The sequence below is a fragment of the Coccinella septempunctata genome, chromosome 2 (assembly GCF_907165205.1).
Source record: "Coccinella septempunctata chromosome 2, icCocSept1.1, whole genome shotgun sequence".
NCBI lineage: Eukaryota > Metazoa > Arthropoda > Insecta > Coleoptera > Coccinellidae > Coccinella > Coccinella septempunctata.
The window spans coordinates 30,921,162-30,948,868 of record NC_058190.1 but is presented as its reverse complement, the minus strand read 5'-3'; the positions used below and the strand labels follow the sequence as shown (position 1 = coordinate 30,948,868).

Genomic DNA, 27,707 nt, shown 5'->3' with positions numbered 1-27,707 from the left:
AGCAGACTGGTGAAATTGTTATCTAATCAATAATCTATCCGATACAATAGGAAGTTAAGGGATAAAGTGCACCGTCGAAAATCCCAACATGCAAATTTTCAGCACAAAATGCTCCATAAACTGACAATAGGCCAAGTTATTTACTCTAAATTGTAAGTTTTTTCTTAAGTAATAGAAGCACGGCGACTGTACTAATATGAAACAAATACATAATATATTCGCAATTGCCAGTTCCTCTGGAGGGAAGGCTTCCTGTTATCAGCGTTATATCCGTTCTACAGTCCCACTTGAATTACCATTTAGATGCTTCCCGAGTTGGTTTTTTATTAGTTCTTATACTCCTTACGCAACTTCTTATCTCGTCCAGTCTCTTGTTCATATCTCGACGGTATATAATTCAATTAGAGGTGAACCCTTTGTGCTTTCCTTCGACCAGACTTCCTTCCAGCCGTTCGCACATTGAATCGAAGAAAATTCTTAGTGGGAAATATATTCAAAGTTGCAGGTGTCCTAAGAAGGTTAATGAAGTATGATGTCGAATTAAAAAGGAATAGAATATGTTAAAAATGTTAAGAAAAAACAACAACCAGTTAGGGTTGATCGATGAAAGTTAGAGCGAGTTCATTCATTCAAACATGAAAAGACCTGTTAATTATTTATTGAGTCAGAATATACCTAGAAAAAAAATTTATCTCAATTGGACGACACTATACCAATATTCTTTAAATTTGGGTAGTCTTTTAGGTGTTGAATGTTATTAAAACAAGTCATATGATATCACTGGGAGATAGCCTTATCTTCTAAGGATGCTGGAAGAAAACGGAATCATCATTTGCAGAAGGAACTTTTTGTCTCAAGAATGGCCACTCAATATTTGAAATGATTAAAATAATTTTGCTATGAAACATAATTAATACTTAGAAATTGGGAAGGTAAGGTCAATATTTTTTTAAATGAAAGTGTATTTTTGAAATAACAACAAAGGAAACAAAGTTTTTTTTTCATTCCACTATATTCAATGTCAAAATAATAGCTTTATTCGGCAAATTATCGAGAATTCTAAAATGCAACTTCTTCATTGATATATTTGAACGGTAGATCTTCAGATCAATCTATGATGGGCCTTCTTGTAACGGACAAAGATTGTCCTATAATTTGTTACCACGCATATCCGGTCAAATACATTAACATTATCCCTCGAAGGTAAAAACAAAGACAGGAAGGGGTACTTTTCTTCATTCACTCGAGCGTGAATCCTTTGAAGGGGTCAAAATGGACAATTGCGCAATTTCACAAAGATTATCGGCTTGGTTATCCAATTCTTATGTGAACGGAAACCCTTTGTTGAAGAGGATCCGATCATGGCAGATACACTACTGAAAAAAATCGAAGCACCAAAATAAAACCCCGAAAGTTTAGGGGATTTTCATCAGGCTGTAACTTGAAGGAAAATGGTAGAACAGCAGATTTGAAGACAGGAAATTGTAGCTCCAAGTGTCTAGTTTTTCAAATTTTTTAGCGACAGCGGCTTTCGAGTAATCTCGATAAAAAACTTTCCAAATTCTGTTGATTTTTTTGGTCGAGGAATTTTTTTACTTAACCTCTATAACTTCTTTTTTCGTCGACCTGAACAAAAAATTACATTTAGCTTACTAATTTCCAAAAGAAAAATAGACAATTTTTTAAGGCGAGTACTTTTCGTCCTGATTCACTTTTCGTACTGGTTTACTTTTCGTCCGGCTGTTCGTCACTAAGCAATATATTAGATCCCGGGTAGATTGAATCAATTTTGTGAATGCAGAATTTGATGAAAACATAAATGACATAACTGTCATTTGATGTTGTCAAATTAATTTCTTACGAAATCGGCTAGATTATGCCAATGAATTAGGTACGCGGTCAGTATAATCAAGAATGGATAGTGATAGCGATATGGATAACAGTAACACTTCACCAGAGCTCAGGGAATTGGCAATTACAGACACCTAGATGAGGCCATAAAACGGAGAGGAGGTTGACTTGTTTCCGTGAATCCACGATTTAATGAAAACATATGTGCCTGCGATAATAACAGTCAATTTCTGTTGTCAAATTAATTCTTCACGAAATCCGCTATATTTTACAAGTGTTTGAATATAAGTGTTAAAAATAATCAAAAAAGGATAAAAGGATAGAGATAGCGATATGTATATCAGTAACACTCTTCTAGAGCTGAGGTAATTGGCAGCTAAGGCCACATTGAATTTACAGCAAATAGGTGAGTACTTACTTTCATAAAGGTATGTAAGTAGCTGAAGAAATTTAATATGCACCTCGGAAACAAAATGTCTCTTGTCTAGCCTGCTTACTAGCCTTAATTAGCAAGAAAAAGGTACACAAAAAGCTACTCTGATTTGAAAATGAAGCCTTAATATCGAACGTGTTGCCATTTGGCAACGAATTGGAGTCAGCACAAAATGTTCATGAAACTACGAGAATATATTGAAGAATTCTTAGCCTACTATAGAACCAAACAAAATTTCAATATCAAAATATTTTATTATTATTACTCAACATATTCTCCTCTTAATTGGATGCATTTATTACAGCGAACCTGCAACGTCTCTAGACCTTTAAAAAAATGTTTCTCTTTGCTCTGCAAACCAGACCTCCACAGCTTTTATTACCTCCTCGTTGGAAGGAAATTTATGACTTTTTAAACTTTTTTTCAGTTAAGGAAAGAGTTGATAGTCGGATGGAGCCAAATCTGGTTAATAAGGGGGATGCTCTAGTAATTCAAATCATAAATCACGAATCATTTGCATGGCAACATGAGATTTATGTGCAGGGGCGTTGTCCTGCAAAAACAAAACACCTTTGGATAGCATTCCGCGTCTTCTCTCTCCAATTTTTTCCCGTAGAGTGGTCAGTAATGTCGAATAGTAATCTCCTGTTATTGTTCTTTATCCAAAAAATCAATCATGATTACTCCATGCCAATCCCAAAAAACTGAAGCAAGAACTTTTCCAGCAGATTTTTGGACACCAAACTTCTTAGGTCTTTGAGAACCAAAGTGTCGGCATTCCATCGATTGTTGCTTTGTTTCTGGATCGTAGAAATGTACCCTAAGTCTCATTCATAGTAACAATTCGGTTTAAGAAGTCTACATCGTTTTCAAATCGATCACAGATAGAACGCGATGCTTCTACCCTTGCACGCTTTCGGTCAACATTCAAACATTTGGGGATCCATTTTGCAGCAATTTTTCTCATGTCCAAATTGACGTGAACTATAAGATGAACGCGTTCGTATGAAATATTCAGTGCTTCAGGTATCCGTTTAAGCCCAATTCGACGGTCTGTTAAAATCATGTCATGAACTGCATCGATATTTTCGGGGACTGACACAGAAACTGGCCTTCTCGATCGGTCATCATCTTCAATTCAAAATTTACCTCTTTTGAAGCTTGCAGTCTAATTTTTCACGGTCGCATACGAAGGACATTGATCACCAAGGGTATTAAGCATATCTTCGTAAATCTGCTTACCTCTTAACCTTTTTAAATACAGATACTTGATGATGGCTCGATACTCCAATTTTTCGATTTTCACAATTTCGGTGGACGTCTTCTTTCTTTTAATTTATTGCGTAACTCTGGTTTACTTTTTTGACCTCAAACTTCACACTGACACTAATGAGTTATTATTCGTTGCTATGGTAACGCAATATTTTTGTATGCATAAAACTGGTCTAGGCTAACTAGATATCAACACATCCTCGTATCAAATGGCGAAGAATAAAATCGATTTCAACGATAAAACACTCTAGTATAATCAGCTTAACGACCCATGTGCCACAGAAGATGGACAGATTTTCACCAGAGATCTTAGTAGTGTTAACTTATGATTATGTCGTTTAGATCACAATCTCCCGAATATCCCGGGGATCAGGTGAATGATCCCATCATCGGTTCATTAAACCCCGTTAACCATTTCCTAGTTCAACGTCCAAGTAGTCGCCGTCCCTTATTCTTATAGCTCCCACATACACCCTCGACAGGTGCATCGGGGTAAGTAGGCATATGGTGGTTAAGACCACGTGCGCCCTATTGCGCTAGATGGATGGGAATAAAATTGACTTTCCTCCAATGGGTTCGTATCTTTAGACAACAGTTGGTGGATGTACGTCAACGCTTCTATTTATTGAGGAAGCGTAACTGGGACAAAGGTAAAATTGGTCCTGTGAAAGTCGGATGGATAATCTGAATATACAGGGTGAATCCTTGACTTGTACAGGGTGGATAAAATTGGTGATACCTGAACTACAACTTTTTAACCCAACGAGATAGAGGAAAATGAATGGCACATTACGTTCGTCTTTTTACGAAAAACTTATAATGCCATCAACTGCATTCCACTATCTTCTTTCATTTTCGAGTTATAGGCCAAAATTAAAATTTCAACTTTGGTTATTATCTCCGTTTCTGTTTGTACTAGGATGTTGAGATAAAAACATTATAGGGACACTTTTTTGAAAGCAATCAAGTGGCGTACTATGATTTTTTCCAACAGCTTAGTATAAGTATAAGGGGTTATGGGAATGAATAAACTAATTACTGATCTTCTCTTTTTTTTCATCAGTCAACGTTTCGTTCTGAGCTATAACATAAAGTTGTGTGTTTTCGAAGGAAAACAGCAGTTTACAATGACTAATAAAGGATCGTCATTTTTTCCATTTCAGAAATATATCATAACTCAGTTTTTTCTTAAGACATTTTAAACTAGCTTTCATAAAAAAAACACAACTTTATGTTGTAACTCAGCAAATATACCTGTTGGAAAAAATCATAGAACGCCACTGGATTGCTATCAAAAAAGTGTCTGTGTAATGATTTCATTTTAAAATCCCAGCAAAAACAGAAACGGAGATAATAACCAAAGTTGAAATTTTAATTTTGGCCTATAACTCGAAAACAAAAGAAGATAGTGGAATGCAATTGATGGCATTATTAGTTTCTCGAAAAAAGACGACCGTAATTTGGCATGCATTTTTCTCTATCTGATTGGGCTCAAAAAGTTGTAGTTCAGGTATCACGAACTTTGCCCACCCTGTACTGGGTAGGCAATTCGTTGTCTACTGAGGGGATCTCGAGAACTGTAGCAGCTAGAAGAAAATACATTCTCGAGCTCTTTTTTCATGACTAATCCAAATCTGAAAAAAGAACCGACCTATCATGTCTAGATTTTGAGTTATAAATAAAAATTGGGATTTTGACGATTCCGAAAAGTTCTCTTAACTTTTTTGTGTTAAGTTACAGATCTGAAACTTGAACCATCTCAGTCACTTTTATACGTAGATTCTACTGACATAACCTTTTTTCCAATTCAAAAATGACAAATTCGATGAAAGTTTGCATTTTAAAAACGAAAGTTCGCCTAATGTTTCGAAATGAAAAAATATTTGGTGGTCGTCAGTGGATTCTACGTAAAAAAAGGCCTGCAGAAGGTTCAAGTTACAGATCTGTAACTTCAAAGACAAAAAAGTTATGAGAACTTTTCGAAATCATCAAAATTTCATTTTTCGCTAATATCTCAAAAACGGTTTTCACCATTCTGTTTCTCTGATCTCGAGATCCCCTCAGTAGACAACGAATTTTATCCACCCTGTACATATATTTTTCCTGAACTAAAAAAAAAAAATTCTCTTTACCATTTATTCCATTTCGTGATACTTAGATATAAGGTGTGTAGTTCTCGAGTAATTTAATTTTCAAAAATGAAAAATATCTGTACAATTCGAAAAATTGGATTCTTGGGTGCAACTCTGAAAGTTCCATAGATTTGTATTGTCATAGATTTATCTTGTTATTCCGAAGGAAATTTAGTTTTTTCATAGACATATAGACATGAACTGTGCCTTCCCTTTCTATCTATGCATGAAATACGGTCAAAAAAAGTGACAGAGAGAAACGCACGTCGGGAATGCAGTTGTCTCTTTCTAGAATATTGATTGGTCCACACTCACCTCTATGTGAACAAAAAAGAGAAGGTAAATGCCCGACGATCATTTCTCTCTTTCTATAAAATAGCCGATTTCATGCTGGCATTGCTCAGTCCATGTCTCTATGTCTATGAGTTTTTCGAAAAAAGGTTTCTTTTGACTTCAAGAATCTTCTGTTAAAATATATGTCAAAGACGTGTATAGGGTGTTTACTAAAGCTTTGAGAAATGCATGAGATATTTCGTCAGAAATTTCGATTTGTTGATTATCATTGTAGACAAAGAATATAAATTCATTTATGGTCTGCATTAATGATGACATTTCAACTATTTCTTGATAAATGTTACGTGATATGTGATATTTGATGCTGTAGAAATTCACACTTAGCCCTTATTTCTTGACAAAAACCCCAAGGTTCCAGAGAAGATTTTTAGATGCAAATTTGCATCTTGCTCGAAGTAGGGGTGGTTTTAAGGGGTGGTAGTCTCTAAAAACACACATTCAGACCGGTCCCAAAAAGAGGTCAAAAAGGAAAAGCTATGTCGAATACAGTTGTTTTTCTCCAGAAATGAAGATGCTCCTTCATTTTGGAGCTCCAATTTAATAACACCCAGTACAACAAGAAGATTTTACGTCCTGCTGCATCTTTGGAGAAAACCACGAATTCGATTAGTTCGACCAATTTCCCAGCAAATATATCCCCACAATAATTAAATAGTGATAAGTATTCATAGTTCCATTTTTGCATCTCGAAACACATGTATCATCTTATCGGTATCATTTACAGAATGGCTTTCTGGATGACATCATTTCCTGTTCAAAAGTACACCAAATGTAAACAAACATTCCGAGTATAATATCTGTTGCGAATTGAATGGCATGGCGCTTTAAAACTAGGTTATCTTGTTCGCTACCAATTGCGGTATTTTTCGCCGGATGATTAATAAACATCCAAATATATTCTTATCATCTAAAAACCATTATAATCGTGTGTTTTGATTACATGCAGATTTTTATTCAAAGGATTCAATTTAATGAAGAATTATCTCGTTTCATTGTAGAAGTGGACTGAATAACAAATATTCCTTCACAGGAAACTGAATGATGAATTTGGCTAAATACATTAGAGGAGATTTTGTTCAAATTAAATTCAACCTAAAAATTTATAAGAGGTAAGAATAAACAATAGATAGATAAAAATATAAATAGTAACGGATCCACAGTACGATAAATATGGAATTTCCAGCATGTCTTGGTTGCTGGGGTATGGCAACAAAGGAGTGAAAGATGACAGGGAATGTAATGAAAGTGGTTCTCTTGAAATAACAATCTTACATGTCGAATTTGCAGAGTTTCACCACAGTAAATTGATCCCATTGGAGACCCTGGACTTCAAATTCAAACTACCATATATCTACCTTTGCGTAACGCTGAGAGTATGACTAGCGTTGATAGAATATAAAATAAAAATAATCAGATGTGAAGGGTCATAATACAGGCAGGGCAGGTGTCCCTTAGTGCCCCCTTTGGCAGATGGTGTAGACCGATCGATATCCTCGGAGGCCTAGCTTCATCCTTGTTCAATTTCAATTGTTGTTTTTTGATAGGTTACCATCACCACCACCATCATGGTTCCCAGTCCGGAGGACCATAAAGTATCTTTTTGTTTCATATGAGCGTAACAAGTTTTTTCACTTTGACAAAGGGAAGAATGGATCTTCGAAAGGTGTCATTTGGATTTTTTGAGGGATCGAAAGTGGTTTCATGTGCACGGTGGATATGGCACGTACTGAAGCTTCACGTTAAATTGAATTGAGAAGAATGGTTGAAGTTGGCCATCTCAAATTCCTTTCTATGCTTCGTCAAAGATGTAACAGAGGGAAATACTAATGACTCAAAAGTGATGGAAACTGTTGAAAGCTACATAGAAAAGCTTTCAGTGGAAATGGAAACGTTGGATCATTTAACACCACTAAAAACGAAGAACCAAGGCTCAAAAAAATTCCATAAATAGATAATCAAAATTTTATTTAATAGAGGTACCTTCAAAAGGGAATCTCGTTTGGATGTTATGTCCAACTGTATTTTTCATTTATGTTATATTTCTGCGCAGATTCACGGGAATCAACATTTAATTTTGGTTCAGAGGTTAATGAATTATTCAAATGAAATTATTTTCGTTTGAATAATCAATAAGCATTGAGTTGCATTTATATGCAACTCTGAAACACTTATCTCTGCCAATTTTTGGATTCTTTCCAATTAAAAACTGATTACAAGAAATGGTGATTTGCAAAGGAGGCTCAGATACCGACATTTTGTGCGTCCTAAACTAGATTTTTTTTAAAACGTCCCACAGAATTGGAATAAAAATATCACGGAATAGAATTTATGAAATGAATAAAATACACATTGAATCCAGTATTTTATCGCTATCAGATCAAAAAAATTATTTTGAGTAGATCAACTTGAAGCAAATAATATTTTTCATTTTATGAATCCGACTACTAATTTTTCAACTTTCGAAATGGACACGAGCTAGGAATATACTTGTGAAAAGTCACAAAATCTCCACCAGCCGGGAAAATTAAGTTTTTTCAACAAATTCTCTAAATTTTCAGTTTTCTACACTGCCCTCGCTCAAGCGAATTGAGTGGCGACTCAATTCGCATAACTCTCGGCATAACTATTTCCTACAAGCGTGCGCATTCAATCCATTTACAACTTCATTTCAAGTTATAAAAAGTCATTTTCCTCAAACAGTGCGTGAAAAACATCTTTTCCGCACTCAACTTCTTCTAAAGTATCACTTGATAGAAAAATAACTATTTTTTTATTCATTTTCGACAGCCTGCATCTTTGCAAACAAGCGGAACAGGAAAAAATGGTAAATGGAAAAAGTGGTTCTTTTCACCTCAGGAATCTTCTGTTATGTGTATCTAGAAGTCAAGACTTAAGCTATACAAGGTGAGTATTTGATTCGTACAAATATTTTAACAGTAGATTCTTTAGGTCAAAAGAAACGCTTTTTTCCTATACCATTTTAACTATAAACTTTTAAAGTTTTCATAATGAGCTGTGCCACCCTGGAAAAACAAAATTACCTGCAGAATAATTAGTAAAATCTGTGACACTACACATCTGTGATTCTTTTGAGAAGGGGTGCATTCGGTCAAAGTATCCAATTTTTCGAATTTCATTGATATTTTTAATTTTTGAACATCAAATTAGTCGCAAATGGCGCATTATACCTACGGGAAAATATGAGGAATACTTTTATTTTATTTATATTCATTAGATAGCATCCAACTTATTTTCAAGAGTTGTGTTTTTTGAATTTTTGGTATTTTTATGGTACGTAATGTTCCTAATGAGAAAACTCGAAGACGCGGGTGATATCTTGTGTTTGAAAAAGATTCATCAAATAAATGAAAAACTATATTCCGAAATTCATTTCTTTCGATAAAACCGTTTTCAACAGCCTGTGTCTTTCAAATCGAATTCGGAAAAAATTATAAAGGAAAAAAGTGTTTCTTTTAACCTCAAGAATTTACTGATGTTGAAATATTTGAACGGGTCAAAGACTCACCCTATATATCTATAGATATTAATAAATGAAAGTGGAGTGTCTGTCTGTAAATTCCTAATACCTGATTTGATTCGAGTTTTTTGGGATAATTGGATATTTTTGGATATAATTGATATTATCTAAACCTAATTAACTTTTTTTCAAGATTTTTATCTGTCTATTTGCCCGGATTGACCCATCAGTACTTCATTCGCTCGAAAAGACGACTCTCCAAGGAAGGCAGTATAACCGGTGTGAACTTAGCAGCCACTTTCCAGCAGCCACTTCAGATCTAGCGGCCGTTTGACCAGTGGCGTCGGGTACTTTTTTTTTCGCGTACTGTGCTTACTGAAATCGGTATTAGGTCTCGGAAATGAATGAATTCTTTCAAACCTAGAGTGTTTATTCATTAGAAGATGATAAATACTATTTGAAAGATTTTTTATTCCAAGAATGTTGAAGTGTCAGTACCAGCCATAACATGGATATCGAAATATAATCGAAATTAGGTCTAAAAAATGAATAAAGGGTTTGAAATTCGGTGTATGTATTTATAAACCCTCAAGGAACGATATTCTAAGAGCTTTTTCATTTGCAAGACTTGGAAGGGTGAATTTCACCCCCTCTCCTCAGAGTCCACAAAATAATTCGAAAATAGGTCTTGAAAATGAATAAAGGGTTTGAAATTCGGTGTATGTATTTATAAACCCTCAAGGAACGATATTCCAAGAGCTTTTTCATTTGCAGGACTTGGAAGGGTGAATTTCACCCCCTCTCCTCAGAGTCCACAGAATAAATCGAAAATAGTTCTTAAAAATGAATAAAGGGTTTGAAATTCGGTGTATGTATTTATAAACCCTCAAGGAACGATATTCCAAGAGCTTTTTCATTTGCAGGACTTGGAAGGGTGAATTTCACCCCCTCTCCTCAGAGTCCACAGAATAAATCGAAAATAGGTCTTAAAAATGAATAAAGGGTTTGAAATTCGGTGTATGTATTTATAAACCCTCAAGGAACGATATTCCAAAAGCTTTTTCATTTGCAGGACTTGGAAGGGTGAATTTCACCCCCTCTCCTCAGAGTCCACAGAATAAATCGAAAATAGGTCTCAAAAATGAATAAAGGGATTGAAATTCGGTGTATGTATTTATAAACCCTCAAGGAACGATATTCCAAGAGCTTTTTCATTTGCAGGACTTGGAAGGGTGAATTTCACCCCCTCTCCTCAGAGTCCACAGAATAAATCGAAAATAGTTCTTAAAAATGAATAAAGGGTTTGAAATTCGGTGTATGTATTTATAAACCCTCAAGGAACGATATTCCAAGAGCTTTTTCATTTGCAGGACTTGGAAGGGTGAATTTCACCCCCTCTCCTCAGAGTCCACAAAATAATTCGAAAATAGGTCTTAAAAATAAATAAAGGGTTTGAAATTCGGTGTATGTATTTATAAACCCTCAACGAACGATATTCCGAGAGCTTTTTCATTTGCAGGACTTGTAAGGGTGAATTTCACCCCCTCTCCTCAGAGTCCACAAAATAATTCGAAAATAGGTCTTAAAAATAAATAAAGGGTTTGAAATTCGGTGTATGTATTTATGAACCCTCAAGGAACGATATTCCAAGTGAAGGGTGAATTTCACCCTTCCAAGTCCTGCAAATGAAAAAGCTCTTGGAATATCGTTCCTTGAGAGTTTATAAATACATACACCGAATTACAAACCCTTTATTCATTTTTAAGACCTATTTTCGATTTATTCTGTGGAATCTGAGGAGAGGGGGTGAAATTCACCCTTACAAGTCCTGCAAATGAAAAAGCTCTCGGAATATCGTTCGTTGAGGGTTTATAAATACATACACCGAATTTCAAACCCTTTATTCATTTTTAAGACCTATTTTGGAATTATTTTGTGGACTCTGAGGAGAGGGGGTGAAATTCACCCTTCCAAGTCCTGCAAATAAAAAAGCTCTCGGAATATCGTTCGTTGAGGGTTTATAAATACATACACCGAATTTCAAACCCTTTATTTATTTTCAAGACCTATTTTCGAATTATTTTGTGGACTCTGAGGAGAGGGAGTGAAATTCACCCTTCCAAGTCCTGCAAATAAAAAAGCTTTTGGAATATGGTTCCTTGAGGGTTCATAAATACATACACCGAATTTCAAACCCTTTATTCATTTTTAAGACCTATTTTCGAATTATTTTGTGGACTCTGAGGAGAGGGGGTGAAATCCACCCTTCTAAGTCCTGCAAATGAAAAAGCTCTTGGAATATCGTTCCTTGAGGGTTTATGAATACATACACCGAATTTCAAACCCTTTATTCATTTTTGAGACCTATTTTCGATATTTTTTTTATTATTAGAAATAGGGGTGAAATTCACCCTTCCAAGTCCTGCAAATGAAAAAGCTCTTGGAATATCGTTCGTTGAGGGTTTATAAATACATACACCGAATTTCAAACCCTTTATTCATTTTTAAGACCTATTTTCGAATTATTTCGTGGACTCTGAGGAGAGGGGGTGAAATTCACCCTTCCAAGTCCTGCAAATGAAAAAGCTTTTGGAATATCGTTCCTTGAGGGTTTATAAATACATACACCGAATTTCAAACCCTTTATTCATTTTTAAGACCTATTTTCGATTTATTCTGTGGACTCTGAGGAGAGGGGGTGAAATTCACCCTTCCAAGTCCTGCAAATGAAAAAGCTCTTGGAATATCGTTCCTTGAGGGTTTATAAATACATACACCGAATTTCAAACCCTTTATTCATTTTTAAGAACTATTTTCGATGTATTCTGTGGACTCTGAGGAGAGGGGGTGAAATTCACCCTTCCAAGTCCTGCAAATGCTAAAGCTCTTATAATATCGTTCGTTGAGGGTTTATAAATACATACACCGAATTTCAAACCCTTTATTCATTTTTAAGACCTATTTTCGATTTATTCTGTGGACTCTGAGGAGAGGGGTTGAAATTCACCCTTCCAAGTCCTGCAAATGAAAAAGCTTTTGGAATATGGTTCCTTGAGGGTTTATTGATACATACACCGAATTTCAAACCCTTTATTCATTTTTAAGACCTATTTTCGAATTATTTTGTGGACTCTGAGGAGAGGGGGTGAAATTCACCCTTCCAAGTCCTGCAAATGAAAATGCTCTTGGAATATCGTTCCTTGAGGGTTTATGAATACATACACCGAATTTCAAACCCTTTATTCATTTTTGAGACCTATTTTCGATATTTTTTTTATTATTAGAAATAGGGGTGAAATTCACCCTTCCAAGTCCTGCAAATGAAAAAGCTCTTGGAATATCGTTCGTTGAGGGTTTATAAATACATACACCGAATTTCAAACCCTTTATTCATTTTTGAGACGTATTTTCGATGTTTTCTTTATTATTAGAAATAGGGGTGAAATTCACCCTTCCAAGTCCTGCAAATGAAAAAGCTCTCGTAATATCGTTCCTTGAGGGTTTATAAATACATACACCGAATTTCAAACCCTTTATTCATTTTTAAGACCTATTTTCGAATTATTTCGTGGACTCTGAGGAGAGGGGGTGAAATTCACCCTTCCAAGTCCTGCAAATGAAAAAGCTCTTGGAATATGGTTCCTTGAGGGTTTATAAATACATACACCGAATTTCAAACCCTTTATTCATTTTTAAGAACTATTTTCGATTTATTCTGTGGACTCTGAGGAGAGGGGGTGAAATTCAACCTTACAAGTCCTGCAAATGAAAAAGCTCTCGGAATATCGTTCGTTGAGGGTTTATAAATACATACACCGAATTTCAAACCCTTTATTTATTTTTAAGACCTATTTTCGAATTATTTTGTGGACTCTGAGGAGAGGGGGTGAAATTCACCCTTCCAAGTCCTGCAAATAAAAAAGCTTTTGGAAAATGGTTCCTTGAGGGTTCATAAATACATACACCGAATTTCAAACCCTTTATTCATTTTTAAGACCTATTTTCGATTTATTCTGTGGACTCTGAGGAGAGGGGGTGAAATTCACCCTTCCAAGTCCTGCAAATGAAAAAGCTCTCGGAATATCGTTCGTTGAGGGTTTATAAATACATACACCGAATTTCAAACCCTTTATTCATTTTTTAGACCTAATTTCGATTATATTTCGATATCCATGTTATGGCTGGTACTGACACTTCAACATTCTTTTGGAATAAAAAATCTTTCAAATAGTATTTATCATCTTCTAATGAATAAACACTCTAGGTTTGAAAGAATTCATTCATTTCCGAGACCTAATACCGATTTCAGTAAGCACAGTACGCGAAAAAAAAGTACTCGACGCCACTGGTCAAACGGCCGCTAGATCTGAAGTGGCTGCTGGAAAGTGGCTGCTAAGTTCACACCGGTGGCAGTATATTACATTTTACTTTTCAACTCCCCACCATTCTGCTGCCATTTCGGAAAAATTGTGGGAAGGAACAGGTAGTTCCTGATAAATCAGTGGCTATTTCACCCAAGAATATTGAAAATATTAATTATTCATAATAATATATTCAAGATATGTATATGTAAAAACGACGAAAATGGGCCAAATGCGTAAATGAATATGCAAATATACGATCCCTAGAAAGTAAATTTATACTTTTTGAATTAGTTAATTCTTCGACATGGGTTCGCACCCATCCATTTCTTTTCAATTCCTCCCTATCATTATCCAAACATCGTCAACATTACGCAAACCTCCCCTGTGAAATTCAAACCTAGCACATTGCGTGACTCAAATTTTCCCACGAAACGCCGTACCTATAATGAATAGAGAAGAAAAACCTAATCCGAATAGCGCGGAGTGGTACAGGTAAGTCGACTAGTCCCAGTTCCCATTTATAAAACGTCTAATGATTATTCCTATTCAGTTCTACGAGATCAAGGGGTGCCGATCTGGCCAATGGCACGCTTGCATAAATCGCCCCTAAAATAGCTTATATGCGAGATGCTCCCCTAGACTCCCGTGCGAGCTAGGAAATGATATATCATCGGCCATCCGTGTTCTGTGGTGCAGAAAGGAAGAAAACGAAAGAGGATCCGGTGCGCCATGGACTGCTTCCTGGGAAAAAGTTCGGAAGTTGTCACCGTGAAAAATCTCGAAAACCTTCGCTTTGAAGAAGGACTCTCCTCATAGGAGTATAGTCCATTCAAGAATCTAGGATTTATATGGCCGATATTTGAACTTAAAACAGATTACACGATTTTCACAAAAATGAGTTATTAAACCCACCTGAAGATGCTATTGTAATAGCGAAACACGTATCGTAGTTTAGAAACCCATTTTTCTGAAAATCTGTTTTAAGTTCATCGAGAATTATTGACATCCCAGAAGGCCTTGAAAGAAGTCCAGAAGCGGCTAAATATCTGGACACACAAGACCTCCAATAATCATCTCCTGAATCCTGAAAAAATCTCCTTTCTTGTAAATAATAGAAAAAGCTCTTTCAATGGAAACGTATTTTTTTTAATTATATTTGTACCTTTCGGTTGCTTTCATCATTTTACAATCCTTGGAATGTCCCCGTCTCTCAAATCCAAGTGATATACAGGCTGTTTCCTAATTGAATGTCGATATTTATGGGGGTGATTTATGGGCCCATTTTAAGAAAAAATCTTCATACGAACATATGTCCTAAACGTCTTATCTTTTGAGATACAGAGTGGTAAAGTTTTCAAAAATAAATCATTTATTATTAATATCTACAACACCATTTCAGTCCGATGTACGGGTTTCATTTGAAGAAACAAAATCTACGTATATCTCTGCATGTTGTTATTGTCATATTATTATTATGTATGTACTAACGATATTGTTATTATCATGCAGAGAAACGGTTTTTATTTTTAAAAGCGGAAACCCTGAATCGGATTGAAAAAAGTCAAGTGATCAACTTTGGTGAGAAATAATCGGGAATTTCAAAAATAATGTTTATTTCAGGAAAAATCTGTGGCATCAATGTCTGCCAAAATAAGTAGCTCAAATTACGTACGAACGCCACTGGTGAAAATTTTAAAAAAATGACACATTAAAAAATGCCTCTTGATTCATAATAGATGTGTGACAAATTTCATTGAAATATCTGAAGTAGTATTGTAAATATTAATAATAAATGATTTATTTTTGAAAATTTTACCACTCTGTATCTCAAAAGGTAAGACGTTTAGGACATATGTTCATATAAAGTTTTTTTCTTAAAATGGGCCCAAAAATCACCCCCATAATTATTGACATTCAATTAGGAAACACTCTGTATAAAATTTAATTGAATTTTCAAGGTCAGTTTTGACATTGTTCAGGCGTTTCTTTCGTGTTTCTTGCATTATTTTTATGGTTTCGTCCATAGACTAATAATTTATTTATTATTAGACTATGGTTCCATCACCGAACACATTAGTAGTTGAGGCGTTCTGTGATGAAACCATAGTCTAATAATCACGGATTACAGAAACAAGTTTCTATGATCTGTAAGATTATGATATCAGCTTTTTGCCTAATGTTCGATAAGCTTCAAGGTTCTGCTAGCGTAACGTTCCCCAAAAATTGGAGAGCAAAAAATTTTTCATTAGAGTAATGAATTAGCCTAAAATTAAGTCCGAAAAAAAATCTGATATTTCAAAGTGGTTCTGCTAGCTTTAAGGGGGTGTTAACTTGACACAGGTAACTTTCTTCAAATCGGAAGAAATTGCAATGATAAGTATTATTATACAGGTGTTTATAAGACCTCCTAAGTGCCTGAGGGCCTGAGTATAAACGATGAAGAAGAATGGAACCACTGAGCAATAATTACTTGAAAGATTTACGATGTACATATTTAGGAGTTATTCAAGCTGGTTTTGCCAGATTTACTTTTAGAACCCCTTCAAGATAATGAAAGCGTCCGTATTTTATTGAATTATTATTCAGAATCAAAATTGAAAGGAGAATTTCACACAAACGAGCCTACCCGAACCTACCAAAAATTGATGGAGAGGTTATGATATTCCAAAAATTCGGTTTTTTCTATATTACCAATTAAAATGGATGAGTAGAAATCTTAGTAGATTTTGCAAAATCAGAAAAATATAACCTCAGTAGCTTTATTCTGCCTCAGGGTAAACGACAGCAATAAAACTAAGTCAGTGGGGTAAACTAGACCCAGGTATATTTCTTTGAATCCGAAAAAATTGCAAGGGTATTATTATGGTATATCAGGTGTTTATGAAACGTCCCAAGTACTAAGTACGATGAAAAAAAAGGAAACCACTGAGCAATAATTACTTGAAAGATTTACGGTGTATACAGGAGTAGTTGAGGCTGGTTTCGCCTTCAAGATAACGAAAGGGTCGGAATTTTTTTTAAACTTCCACGGAAACGGTTCGGAACTCTTTGAAACTTTGAATACACCATAATGAAACATTTCTGGGATTTCACTTTGTTTCGTATGATAAATTATGGGCACCGAAGGAAAACCTACAACATTATCGAAAAATTGTACAGAATTAAATACATTATCGAAAAACTATTGTTTTTCCGAGTTCTACTTTTTATTTCCTCCCTTGATGAACAATATGAAGCATCCGCCGGTAATTCTACAAAATCTTTCTCACTTTCACTGCTCGAAATAGATCATCTCAGGTAGGTAACAAACTAGCGTAAACCAAAGAGTATCAACTTACTCTGCGTAAACACTTTACACAGGCAAATGAATGGGTCACAAGCCTTAAGACGTTTATGAATGGATCCGCTACAATGAAATATGACAGTTACGAAATCTTTTAAGAAATTGCAATGAGATTAGGTAGGTGTTTACAAGGCGTCCCAAGTGCGTAAGTGCAATAAAGAAGAAAGGAATAAGCACTGAGCAATAATAACTTGAAAGATTTACTATGTATTTAGGGGATAGTTAGCTTGTTTTGCCGGTTTAACTTTAAGAACTACTTCTGAAGATTCTTCAAGATAACGACAGTGTCCGAATATTTGTTGAACCTGCCACGTGCGTGAATGGATCCGAATCCCAAATGACCCTTTACCCAGGGATTTCAGACGCCTACTATGGAAGCATTCGTAATCCTTCCTATTAGCTTTCTGCTGCGCCAGGGTAACAATGGAAGATGACAGTTACAAGATCTTTAAAGAAATTGTAATGAGATTAGGTGTTTACAAGACGTCCCAAGTGCCTAAGCGCGGTAAAGAAGAATGGAGTAATCACTTAGCAATAATTACTTGAAAGATTTACAATGTATTTAGGCGATAGTTGGCTGGTTTTGCCGGGTTTACTGTTAGAACCTCTTCAAGTTAACGAAAGTGTCCGAATTTTTATTGAACCTTCAACTTTGTGAAACTTTGAATAAGCAGTAGTAAAATATTACTGGATTCGACAAACGGAAAACAAAATAAAAATTTTTTTTCATTGAAGAAGAAATATTTATTCATGTTATTAACTTTCCGAGGTGCATTCATCTCTTCTATAAATTTCCACATGAAAAAATTTATCGAAAAGTCTCGCCATTGGCTGCAATTCGTATCCTGGTGAAATTGAAAAAAGACGTTCGTTAAGTGCTGCCATCTTTTTGACGAAAGTGAAAACTATTTTAATATTCGTAACTCCTACTTATCGTTCAAATTTTCCGTCAACACCCCACATTGTAGTCTTTCCCCCTTTACGCCTTATACGGATGGTAAGGGTTGCCGTGGTATAACTCCTCTTAACTTCGATTTTGGAGTTCAAGGAAACTTGGCCATTATTGGTATTGTCGGAACTTTGCGGGATAGATTTAATGACACTTCATTATTAGCACCTGCGTTAAATAAAAGTGAAAGGAGCAAAAGGTTTATGCCCGGGCTCAGGGCTTAGCGTACCTACCACCCCCATCGGTTTCAGGTCATCCAAAACCGCAAAATACCATTTGTTTACAGTGAAATTTGTGCCATTCTTCATCGACGATTGTAGGCACGAGCCATCGAAATCCTCTTCCATAATCTACCTCACCTATTGTCCTTTTTATTTGCTTCCATCAATAAACACCAACCCGAATCCACCAGCACGCAGATGCACCATCCGGTCGCGGGGGCCCCCCTGCACACAACTCTCTTTTGGTTCGGGCACGGCAGACAGCCTAGGCAGCTAATGACGCAGCTGCCCGACACCCCCGTGTTGTAGTCCATGCCATATTGCAAACAAGGGGGTTGATTGGATACTATTATTTTCCCGCTACACGCATATTTTTGCGCGAAATCCGAGTAGTAGGTAGTAAGTAGTAGCATGAATACATTCGAATTCAAAGGAGCATCAGTTATCATGATTGATATAAATGGTCATCTGAAAATTGTTTCACCGACAAGAAAGTGTTGAATGACTTGTCGTATTTCAGCACATACAGGCTGATTCTGCATAATAATCACATAACTTTTGTCCGCTAATGCTTCGTTTTCCGAGATACGGGGTGTTAAAGTTTTACTTGAGAACTGACTATACCGGGTGGTCCACCCCAGACGCGGCGCTCATTTTGAGGGAGTAAATAAAGATATTTAGAAAATATTTTCTTTTGGTGTGCGTAGGGTTTTCAAAAGCACAATTTAAAATTATTGTCATATATATACAGGGTCTTCGAAAACAAAGATATAGACCAATGGTACACTTTTTTAAATGTAACACTCTGTATTTGACCTCAAAAATGGAATGGCAAGCTCAAATTATGATGATTTTCTTCAGATCACTTTATACCTTAGAAGGACCATTTACGAGATAATGGCGAAAATGGTTTACTAGTTCTGAATTAAGAATCGAAAATTGCTCAGGTTTAGATGTAGGAAAATTTAATGAAGATAGTTTCGAAATTAATTCTTACGTTCAACGAGATATAGAAATACTGGGTGTGCCATTTCAAATAATAATAAATACGATTATTTGTAGTTGATGTTTGTGAATCGATTCTGATCACTCTATATATTCTTAGAGTTAAAATTTTCTTTTATATGTAGGAGTAGCCAACTTGTCTACTCGAAAAAATTCTGTCTGTATCGCTGGCGTAACTAGTTTCTTCATTCATTCATCATATTTTCAAGTTTTCGCCATTATCTTGTAAAGGGTGCTTCTGAGCTATAAAGTAATTTGAAGAAACTCATCATAACTTGAGCTTGCCATTCCATTTTTGAGGTCAAATATAGGGTGTTACATTTAAAAAAGTGTAACTTTGGTCTATATCTTTGTTTTCGAACACCCTGTATATGTGACAATAATTTTAAATTGTGCCATGGGACATCCTACACACACCACAAGAAAAGATTTGGGCCACCCGGTATATTTATTGCTCTGAAACCGATCGAGATATGCGAATGAAATTTGGTGGGTTTCAAGATGTATTTATTACGCATTTCCTGACATGCAATTGAGAATTTTATGTTCATCATTGGCGCGCATACTGGCAATGATATCAATTTTTTTTTAAATGGTACGCCACTGAGATATTTCAAACTACCAATCATTTTTGAATTCTTCGTTCTCCCTCCTTTTTTTCGTATGGAGCGCCGTTTTTATGAAAAAAGAAATAAAACATCTTCAAGCGTATTTTTCATTTCTTTGATACATTATAAAAAACTATCTAATACAAATACATTAAACCAGAAAAATAACAGAAAATAATACTAATAAATGAATAGGAGCAAAGCTACAACAAATATTCAAAATTTCCTTCCTCAGACGTGATACAAGATTCAACTTAGTAAAACTTGAACCCACCTCTATCATATAATCATTATATAATATATAATCAGGCAGTGCAATTTAAATAATAACAACGTTGTGGCACAAAAGTTGAAGTTATTTCAAACTATCTTCTTTTTAACTTTATCTATTACTATTGTTCATCGATACGCCACTGCTAACGGATCCAGTTTTGATAATTGAATTTGAATTTGCCACCTTCTACGTCATCACCCTTTCAATCGGCTTTGAACTGAATTGCAAGTTCTTTCTCTACCTACTCTTGAATACGAACTTGAATATCACAAAGTGGTAGTCTTATTTTACCATAAGTGACATTGACTCTTCAGCAAAGAGAACGTCTGTTGAACTATTTGGCTCCGATTCTGACTCAGAATATTCACTAACAGGCAATAGAGAGAAACGTGAGTGTAAAACTATAAAATTATCAGTGAAACTCAAGCGACTAATGGGAGTGAAAATAATAAATCTGAAACTGAAACCGTAGCAGCAGTAAAAGGAAAAAGCAGCAGCATTCACCAATTCAAGATAGTGGTAGGTACTAGTGGCAATACAATGAATTTCTTTCGAAATTCATGTGGACACAAGTACCAACTGCAAAAATAATAAGGTAGCCAAAATTATACCAAGATTCAAGAAACATAAAAAAAGAAATTGAAAATTGCAAATCTGGATTCCAATTGAAGTTTCCACAAGATTATCATCAATTATTTTCAATTTATATTTTTCTGGCAGAAAATTTGTTCAATAAAAAGAAATAAGTAGGTATTTCATGTTGAAAAATGTTATCTTTTTCTCAAATAAACACGTGTTAGCGTATTCATGGTTAGACAAGATATTACAAGATCTCTTGTTTTCTTGCATAAAAATCTTGGTATGGACATAAAATTTCTTGTCTTGTCTTGAAATTCTGAAATTTCTTCTTGTCTTGATCTTGTCTTGAAATCAAGTTGGCGACCCTTAGATCGAAACCATAAAATAACAGAAAGTTGGTCGAAATAATGACGCTTTCGGTCCTAGAAAAAGCACGCGACTAAAAGAACCACATGAACGTACCGGAAGTTGCGACAACTCCGTCATGACACCGGACATGGCCGCCGGTCCATGGGAGCATTTCCGACAGCATCAGATTCCCTTAATCCTTCCTCGGATACAAAGAAATGAAAGAAAAACCGTCGAAAAACCCGCGCAACTGCTCGTAGGCGTGTTACATCGAAGCAATTACACGATCGAATTGCCTGAGCTAGTTTCTGGTATCAATCTTGAGAGGAATTAAACATTCACCGCCATATGCGAAGGGGACAACAGACATATGGCCTGCGCGATTAAGGGTGCTATCGACTATGTACTTTCCTTCAAGATGTTACCTAGTACGTACCAAGCATCAATGAATTCCTTGAGACGTCGACGACGCGTGTCGGAACATCTGCCGTGGAAACAACGGCCCCGTTCCCCATTGTCGCACGGCAGACTCGTAGATATATCCCCGCAATCCCGAAAAGCCATTTTTACCTATGAAATGTCTTACGAGGAAGACACAATGAGCTGGGGGGATCCAGACGGAGGGATCCCGGCTTGCCGAGAGCCAAAAAGTTGTTTGTTTCTTCTTTGAATCCAGACTGCTATATTTCTTCGTCTTTTGTGAGTCGTCAGCGGATCTGACATCTACTGACCCAATATTAACGACGTCAGCTGTTCGGTAAATGGCGCGAAGATGCCAGAAAGGAATGTCCCACCCCAAGAAACGAAGTGAGCCCGTGTTCACAGCTGGTAGTTGTAGAAATATGTAAACATTTCCGGAATAAGGTGTCGAATTATCGAAAGCTGCTGTATATTCAAATTTATGAATTTATTTTTCGCCGTCCAGAGGTTAACTTTCCAAGCAACAATCACCTACTCTATCTTACAGAAATCGATTACAGAAATTCCTAATGAAACATATTCTTAGGTATCAACTATTTCCATGATTGAATTAGAAAACAATTGATACTACATTGTTAACAAAATAGTGAAACAATTATGTTCATTAAACTAATAATTATTGTAAAGACAGTTTCATGACCATATTATAGTCTATTTACTTTTATAAAAGCAGTCGATTAACCATGAATTACGTTTTTAGAAATAGAATGGTGCTAGGTTTGCATACATGAAATGTCGTTGATGTAAAAACGACATTGCACAACCTTTTTGTTTACGCTGCAAAAATTCCGAAAAGCAAAGAAAAAGTATGTATTAAAAACTTCTATTCGTAATTCAAATGTGTTCATTCTAATAGTAATAGTAAGTAAATTTATATTATGTACCTATCATTCGAATATGAACGAATTATATAAAAACTACATGTTTCCACAATCTGGAACAGTGAAGAAGATGACAAAGAATTTCCATCTATTGGGAAACCCAAAAAAATGGTGAAAGTTGCAACAACAAATTGGGAATTATTATTTGAAATTTAAACACTTCAATACTGACACACTACTTTATGCGAAAGATATTTTGGAATATAATGAGGGACTCTTTAATCCTATCTATCCATTGTTTCAGTTACTGAAGATAGAAAATGCATGTGATTTCGTTTCTATGATCTGAGGGGTTCAGAGCTGAAGTGAACCAAGTCCATGCAGCCCAGTTTTGAGATGAATGGCTTAGAAGTTGTTTATCACAAATTAATTCAGAAGTGACTTCTTTATTTATTATTCTTATGTAAGCATATGCTTACATTCTAACCTTTTAAAATCTAAAGAAGTCACTTTTGAATTAATTGGTGATAAACAACTTCTGAGCCATTCATCTCAAAACTAGGCTGCATGGACTCGGTTCACTTCAGCTCTGAACCCCTCATCCATCTGTAGATATATTTTAGAATGGTTACAAATGGTTACTTATCGTCAGTAAGTGAAACGATGGATACATAGGTTTATTGAAAACGGCCGTAGATAAGCGATTCCTTCAATCAGTTTATGTAAACGTTAATAATTATGTTCATCATATCTTTTCGAATTAATTTATTTTCCGAAGTAAATTCACATTGTGAGAAAAACGTATGTACTTACTAAGACCTTTATGTAGAACGGACTACATAGCGCTGATTTAAAACCTAAAAATGTTTTGACAAACGTCATAACAATTTTCGTCCTACACAGTGAGGGATATGTGAAATTTCCAACTTCAAACAACTGCTTTTTTGAAAGTGAATGGACTAATATCATAGATAACCTAATATATTATCACATTGGACAATCATTATGTGGACATACTTACATTAAGGAATCGATAATCTCTACTTTCTACCATTTTCTTACATAGAAAATTTTGAAAATATTCCAAATTTTTAGAATTGGACTTGCATATAAACTTCTTGATTACTTGATCCAGCGATTTGAATGGTGAAGAATTAGTGTGGGAATTATTGGAAAATGGCTTCATTAAAGTGATTTTCGACGGATAAAATTTATAAGTAGATAACAACGCGAAGCCATACGCATACAATAGATGAATTTTATATCCGTTAAAGCACGTCAAGATTGAATTAAAGGTCATCTGTTGCGATCATGTTTCTGTCACTGTTGAATAATTTTCGTAGAATTTATACAATAATTATTATTCTCAATGAAGCCGAATATGAAAATTAAATAAAAAAATCTTTGGAACGATATAAATCAAAACTAGTCGTTTGTGTTAATTATTCTTATTTCCTTCGAAAAAAAATACTTGAAACTGAAGTTGCAGAAGAACATCTCAATCAAAAATTAAAGTGGGGCCCATGAAACTTCATCAAGTATGAAAGTCACCTAAATTCATAGCTACGCAATGATTAATATTTTGTTCCAGAACCGATTCTGAATTAATGAATTAAATGGATCAATTCCTCATTGAGTTTCCGATAAACATATACCCATCCATCGATTTAATTGCATGTTAGACCCACATCTCGAATCTCTTGGACTGAAGACATTACGAACTCAAATTCCGGGTATTTTTCGCGACCTATCGCCATTTCGAAGAACGAAACATTTCCTCTATCGCAAACATTCGAAGTTATAAACAATTTACGATTCAGATTACATCATAACGGGCAAATATCCAACGTATTTCGTATTCAAATCTCGCGAATCCGCCAATAGAACAGCATCGATCAAAGCAGGGCGCCAATCAGATCTTCACAGGTTGAATTTCTTAGCGACTGTTTGAAGTATGAATGAAACGACGGTGGGAAAACCGGATTTGTTATGTAATATTTAAATGGTTTCATCTTGTCGGCATAATAGCAGCTACTCCATATGGCCGTGGTCATCTCATTGTTCATCAAAATTATTCCACCTACGTACATCAAAGTTACGTTGAGTTGAAACAGAGGTTTTAAGCTTAGAAATAACTAAAATTACACTCTTTGCAAGTCTAAGATCCAATAATGAAAACAAAACGGGAGAACGCAGTGACAAATTGTTCCATGATTATACATTTAGTACACCTTCAAAGTAATGAAAAAAGTCACATAAATTATGACCAATTTTGTTCATCATTCTAACGAATTAAGCAGGGCTACGAAAAATGAAATTTAGAATAAAATTATGGTAGAATGGCCAAAACGTTATCTATTATTCAAAACTTTTCATCTTGCAAAAAAAGCATGAGGAAATAGAGGGCAGAATATCTTTCCTGGCAATCGACACTTAATGTGGAATTCAATTCAGTTAGGAGGAAAGTAGAGACTTGCATGTGCATGAATCTAGTTTTCGTAACAGTGACTACAAACGTTAATCCGTTCGGAAGGAGATAATTTTGGAATAAATCAACGTTGTGTTCCATAAAATGCAACAAACTGGATAATTAAATAATATCGCCATGAACTATGTTCCAACATAAATCCAGAGAATTATAGAATGAGTCGATGTAAAAAGTAGAAATGCGTTCATTTTTCATTCGTGATCTGAATCGATGCATGTACTTAGATAATGGTACATACTGAAAATCGACCAATTTCAGAATTGAAGAGCTCAAACACTCAACACGATATCGTTAATGAAATATTAATTATCTTAAAATATAATGTGGGTATGACGATGGTATGGATTAAAGAAACTCGGCAATTGTTTACACATAATCATCACTTTAAAGAGCTGGAAACCTAACCTCTTCATTACCTCCCGCTGAAAACCTGTCAAAATGCAGGAGTCTTTCTCGTGTAATAATAGAATCAAATTCAGCATACTACGAGAAGCGTTACCGAACAATATAATCTATTATCTAATGAGTTCAAAACTTTAATGTTTACTTCCACATTTTCAATTTGAACCATAATAAAAGTCAAAGTCGTAAAGATGGCGCCAACTAAATAAAAATTTTTGAAACAAAATAGGCAATATCCAAATGAATCTGGGCTAACTTGATGAAAAAATGTTTTATAAGTCTAGAGGAATAGGTAAACAAAACCATGACAGATTTTGAAGAGATACATTCCTTATCAAATTTTGTTTATCCGCAATTCTACTTAACTACAAGATAACGAATTTTCTCAACTCACATTTCCACTCCAGTAATGTTTGGATAATTGAAATGAGCCATATCCTCAAACTTGCCCCGTAGGGCCACTGTCACTTATACCCGAAATTTCTTGAACAACACTGATACTAAACACTCCGAAAGGACTAGACGTCTTACAGTTGAAAATTCGAATGAGGAAGATCGTTTCTTTCGTTAAGATTTGACAGATGCCGAGGTGGCCGAGAACGCAAGCGCGACTGATGAAGGCTGGAACACCAATAGACAGGGCCGTAATAGAGCAATTCCACCTAATATTAGCCGAACCATAGACTCTATGAACCGCACAAAACAATCAGAGACTCTGGACCACAAAGAAAGAATGAGAAAGGAGTAATTATTGTATTAATCGCCTCTTTGATTCCAAAGATAACTTCTCAGCGTTCTTCTTGATCTTCCTGACCTTCTTGATCTCTTGATCTTTACCTTCTTTAAAATTTTGATAATCTGTCATCGCTCCCCGTTCCTTTTATATGTTCATTAGTTCATGCCAGACTTTTTTTTATTTTCACACATTTTGCCACATCCTGTATTCCACCTTCTACTTAATGGATAAGAAACAGTGAATCTCCAGAACCTTGTGCAAAAAGGTTTGAGTTGGAGGAAGCTCATCAGATAAACTGTAGTTAACATTTTCAGGAGAATGCAAAAATGTAGTAATAAATGCACATATTATGTAATAATGTAGAGGGTACCCCATTTGAAAAAACAAAATTTCGCACAACTTTCGGTACAACCGGAAGTACAAAAAGATGAGTCTCTGGAATATTCCTTATTTATTGAACCGATACCTCTTTCATTTATTTTATTCATGAAAAATAATCATTCTTCTTCTGTATTATATGCATGAATATATGTTACCTATTCATTAATGGGGACTACATTACTAGTTTATTTGGAAGCAGATTTTGGGAAACAATACACTTCATTTTGAAATAAATATTCGGCCATTAGAATCACCTACTTGGCGATACTCAAAATTTTTTTTTCTATACAAATGTTTCTTTCCCGAACGCATTTGCGTGTAACAGGAAGGGAGTTTTTCCCGCACACAAATCTTAAAGAGTAATTTAAATTCTGTTATGTCTGTAAGCACCGAACGCCAACGATATAACCATGGTAACGACATGCAGAATTACATCTGTCATTATATATGTATTAATCAAATCAAATTTGATCTGTATATTGAAATGGATATACAGGTTGTGCCTAACTAAATTCATGCGACAAAATTCAGGAGGTGAATGCTGGTATGAAATTAAGATGGATCTTTCCTATAACAAAATTTCCTCAGCCCACCCCTTTCCGAAATATCACCCCTAAATAGTGGTGACTAAAATGCAGTTTTTATTTATTTTTTTTAATTCCAGTATTCGTCTATGTTGGCTGGTGGTGGTCTTTTCCAACATGTATTATGAATCCTTCCACATTTTACAGCTGTGCTGTTTTCCACTCAATTTATTAAAATAATTTTTAAATATAGTTTTTCTCTTCAGCTAATGGCTTTTTGGGAAAAAAATTCAAAAATAAAAACATTTATAAACAAAACAAGGATTTTAATTTATTCATCTTGAAAAAAGTTTTTATATTGAATAAAGTAAGGGTTGCTTATTCCACCCTCGCATAATGTAACAGGAATATTGAAAAAATACCCGGGGTTAGCCCTTTGCTAGTGCACGAAAAAAAAAAGAATTTCAAGTTTCTAACCTCACTGGAATTTTAGAAAAAGAAATTAAAAGGTAATTTTAATCACCAATTTTTAGGGGTGATTTCTCGGAAAAGAATTAGCTGAGGAAATTTTGTTGCAGATAAGACCCATCTTAATTTCATATGAGCAATCACCCCCTGAATTTTGCCGCATTAATTTAGGAACACTCTGCGAATTTATATACCC

At 35.2% G+C, this 27,707-nt stretch overlaps 1 protein-coding gene across 5 annotated transcripts in view; it reads right to left on the bottom strand.

The window, feature by feature from the left end:
- Positions 1–25,976, bottom strand: part of LOC123306805 (transcriptional activator Myb) — a 58,496-nt gene extending 32,520 nt beyond the window's left edge. For 4 of the 5 annotated variants that reach the window (XM_044888955.1, XM_044888957.1, XM_044888956.1 and 1 more), the window contains exon 1: positions 25,797–25,975. In XM_044888955.1, the coding sequence (XP_044744890.1) occupies positions 25,797–25,837 (41 nt within the window). In that variant the 5' untranslated portion in view covers positions 25,838–25,975. Of the gene's footprint in view, positions 1–25,796 lie in introns of all 5 variants that reach the window. The other variant, XM_044888958.1, reaches the window with a different exon arrangement.
- Positions 25,977–27,707: the final 1,731 nt, after the last annotated feature.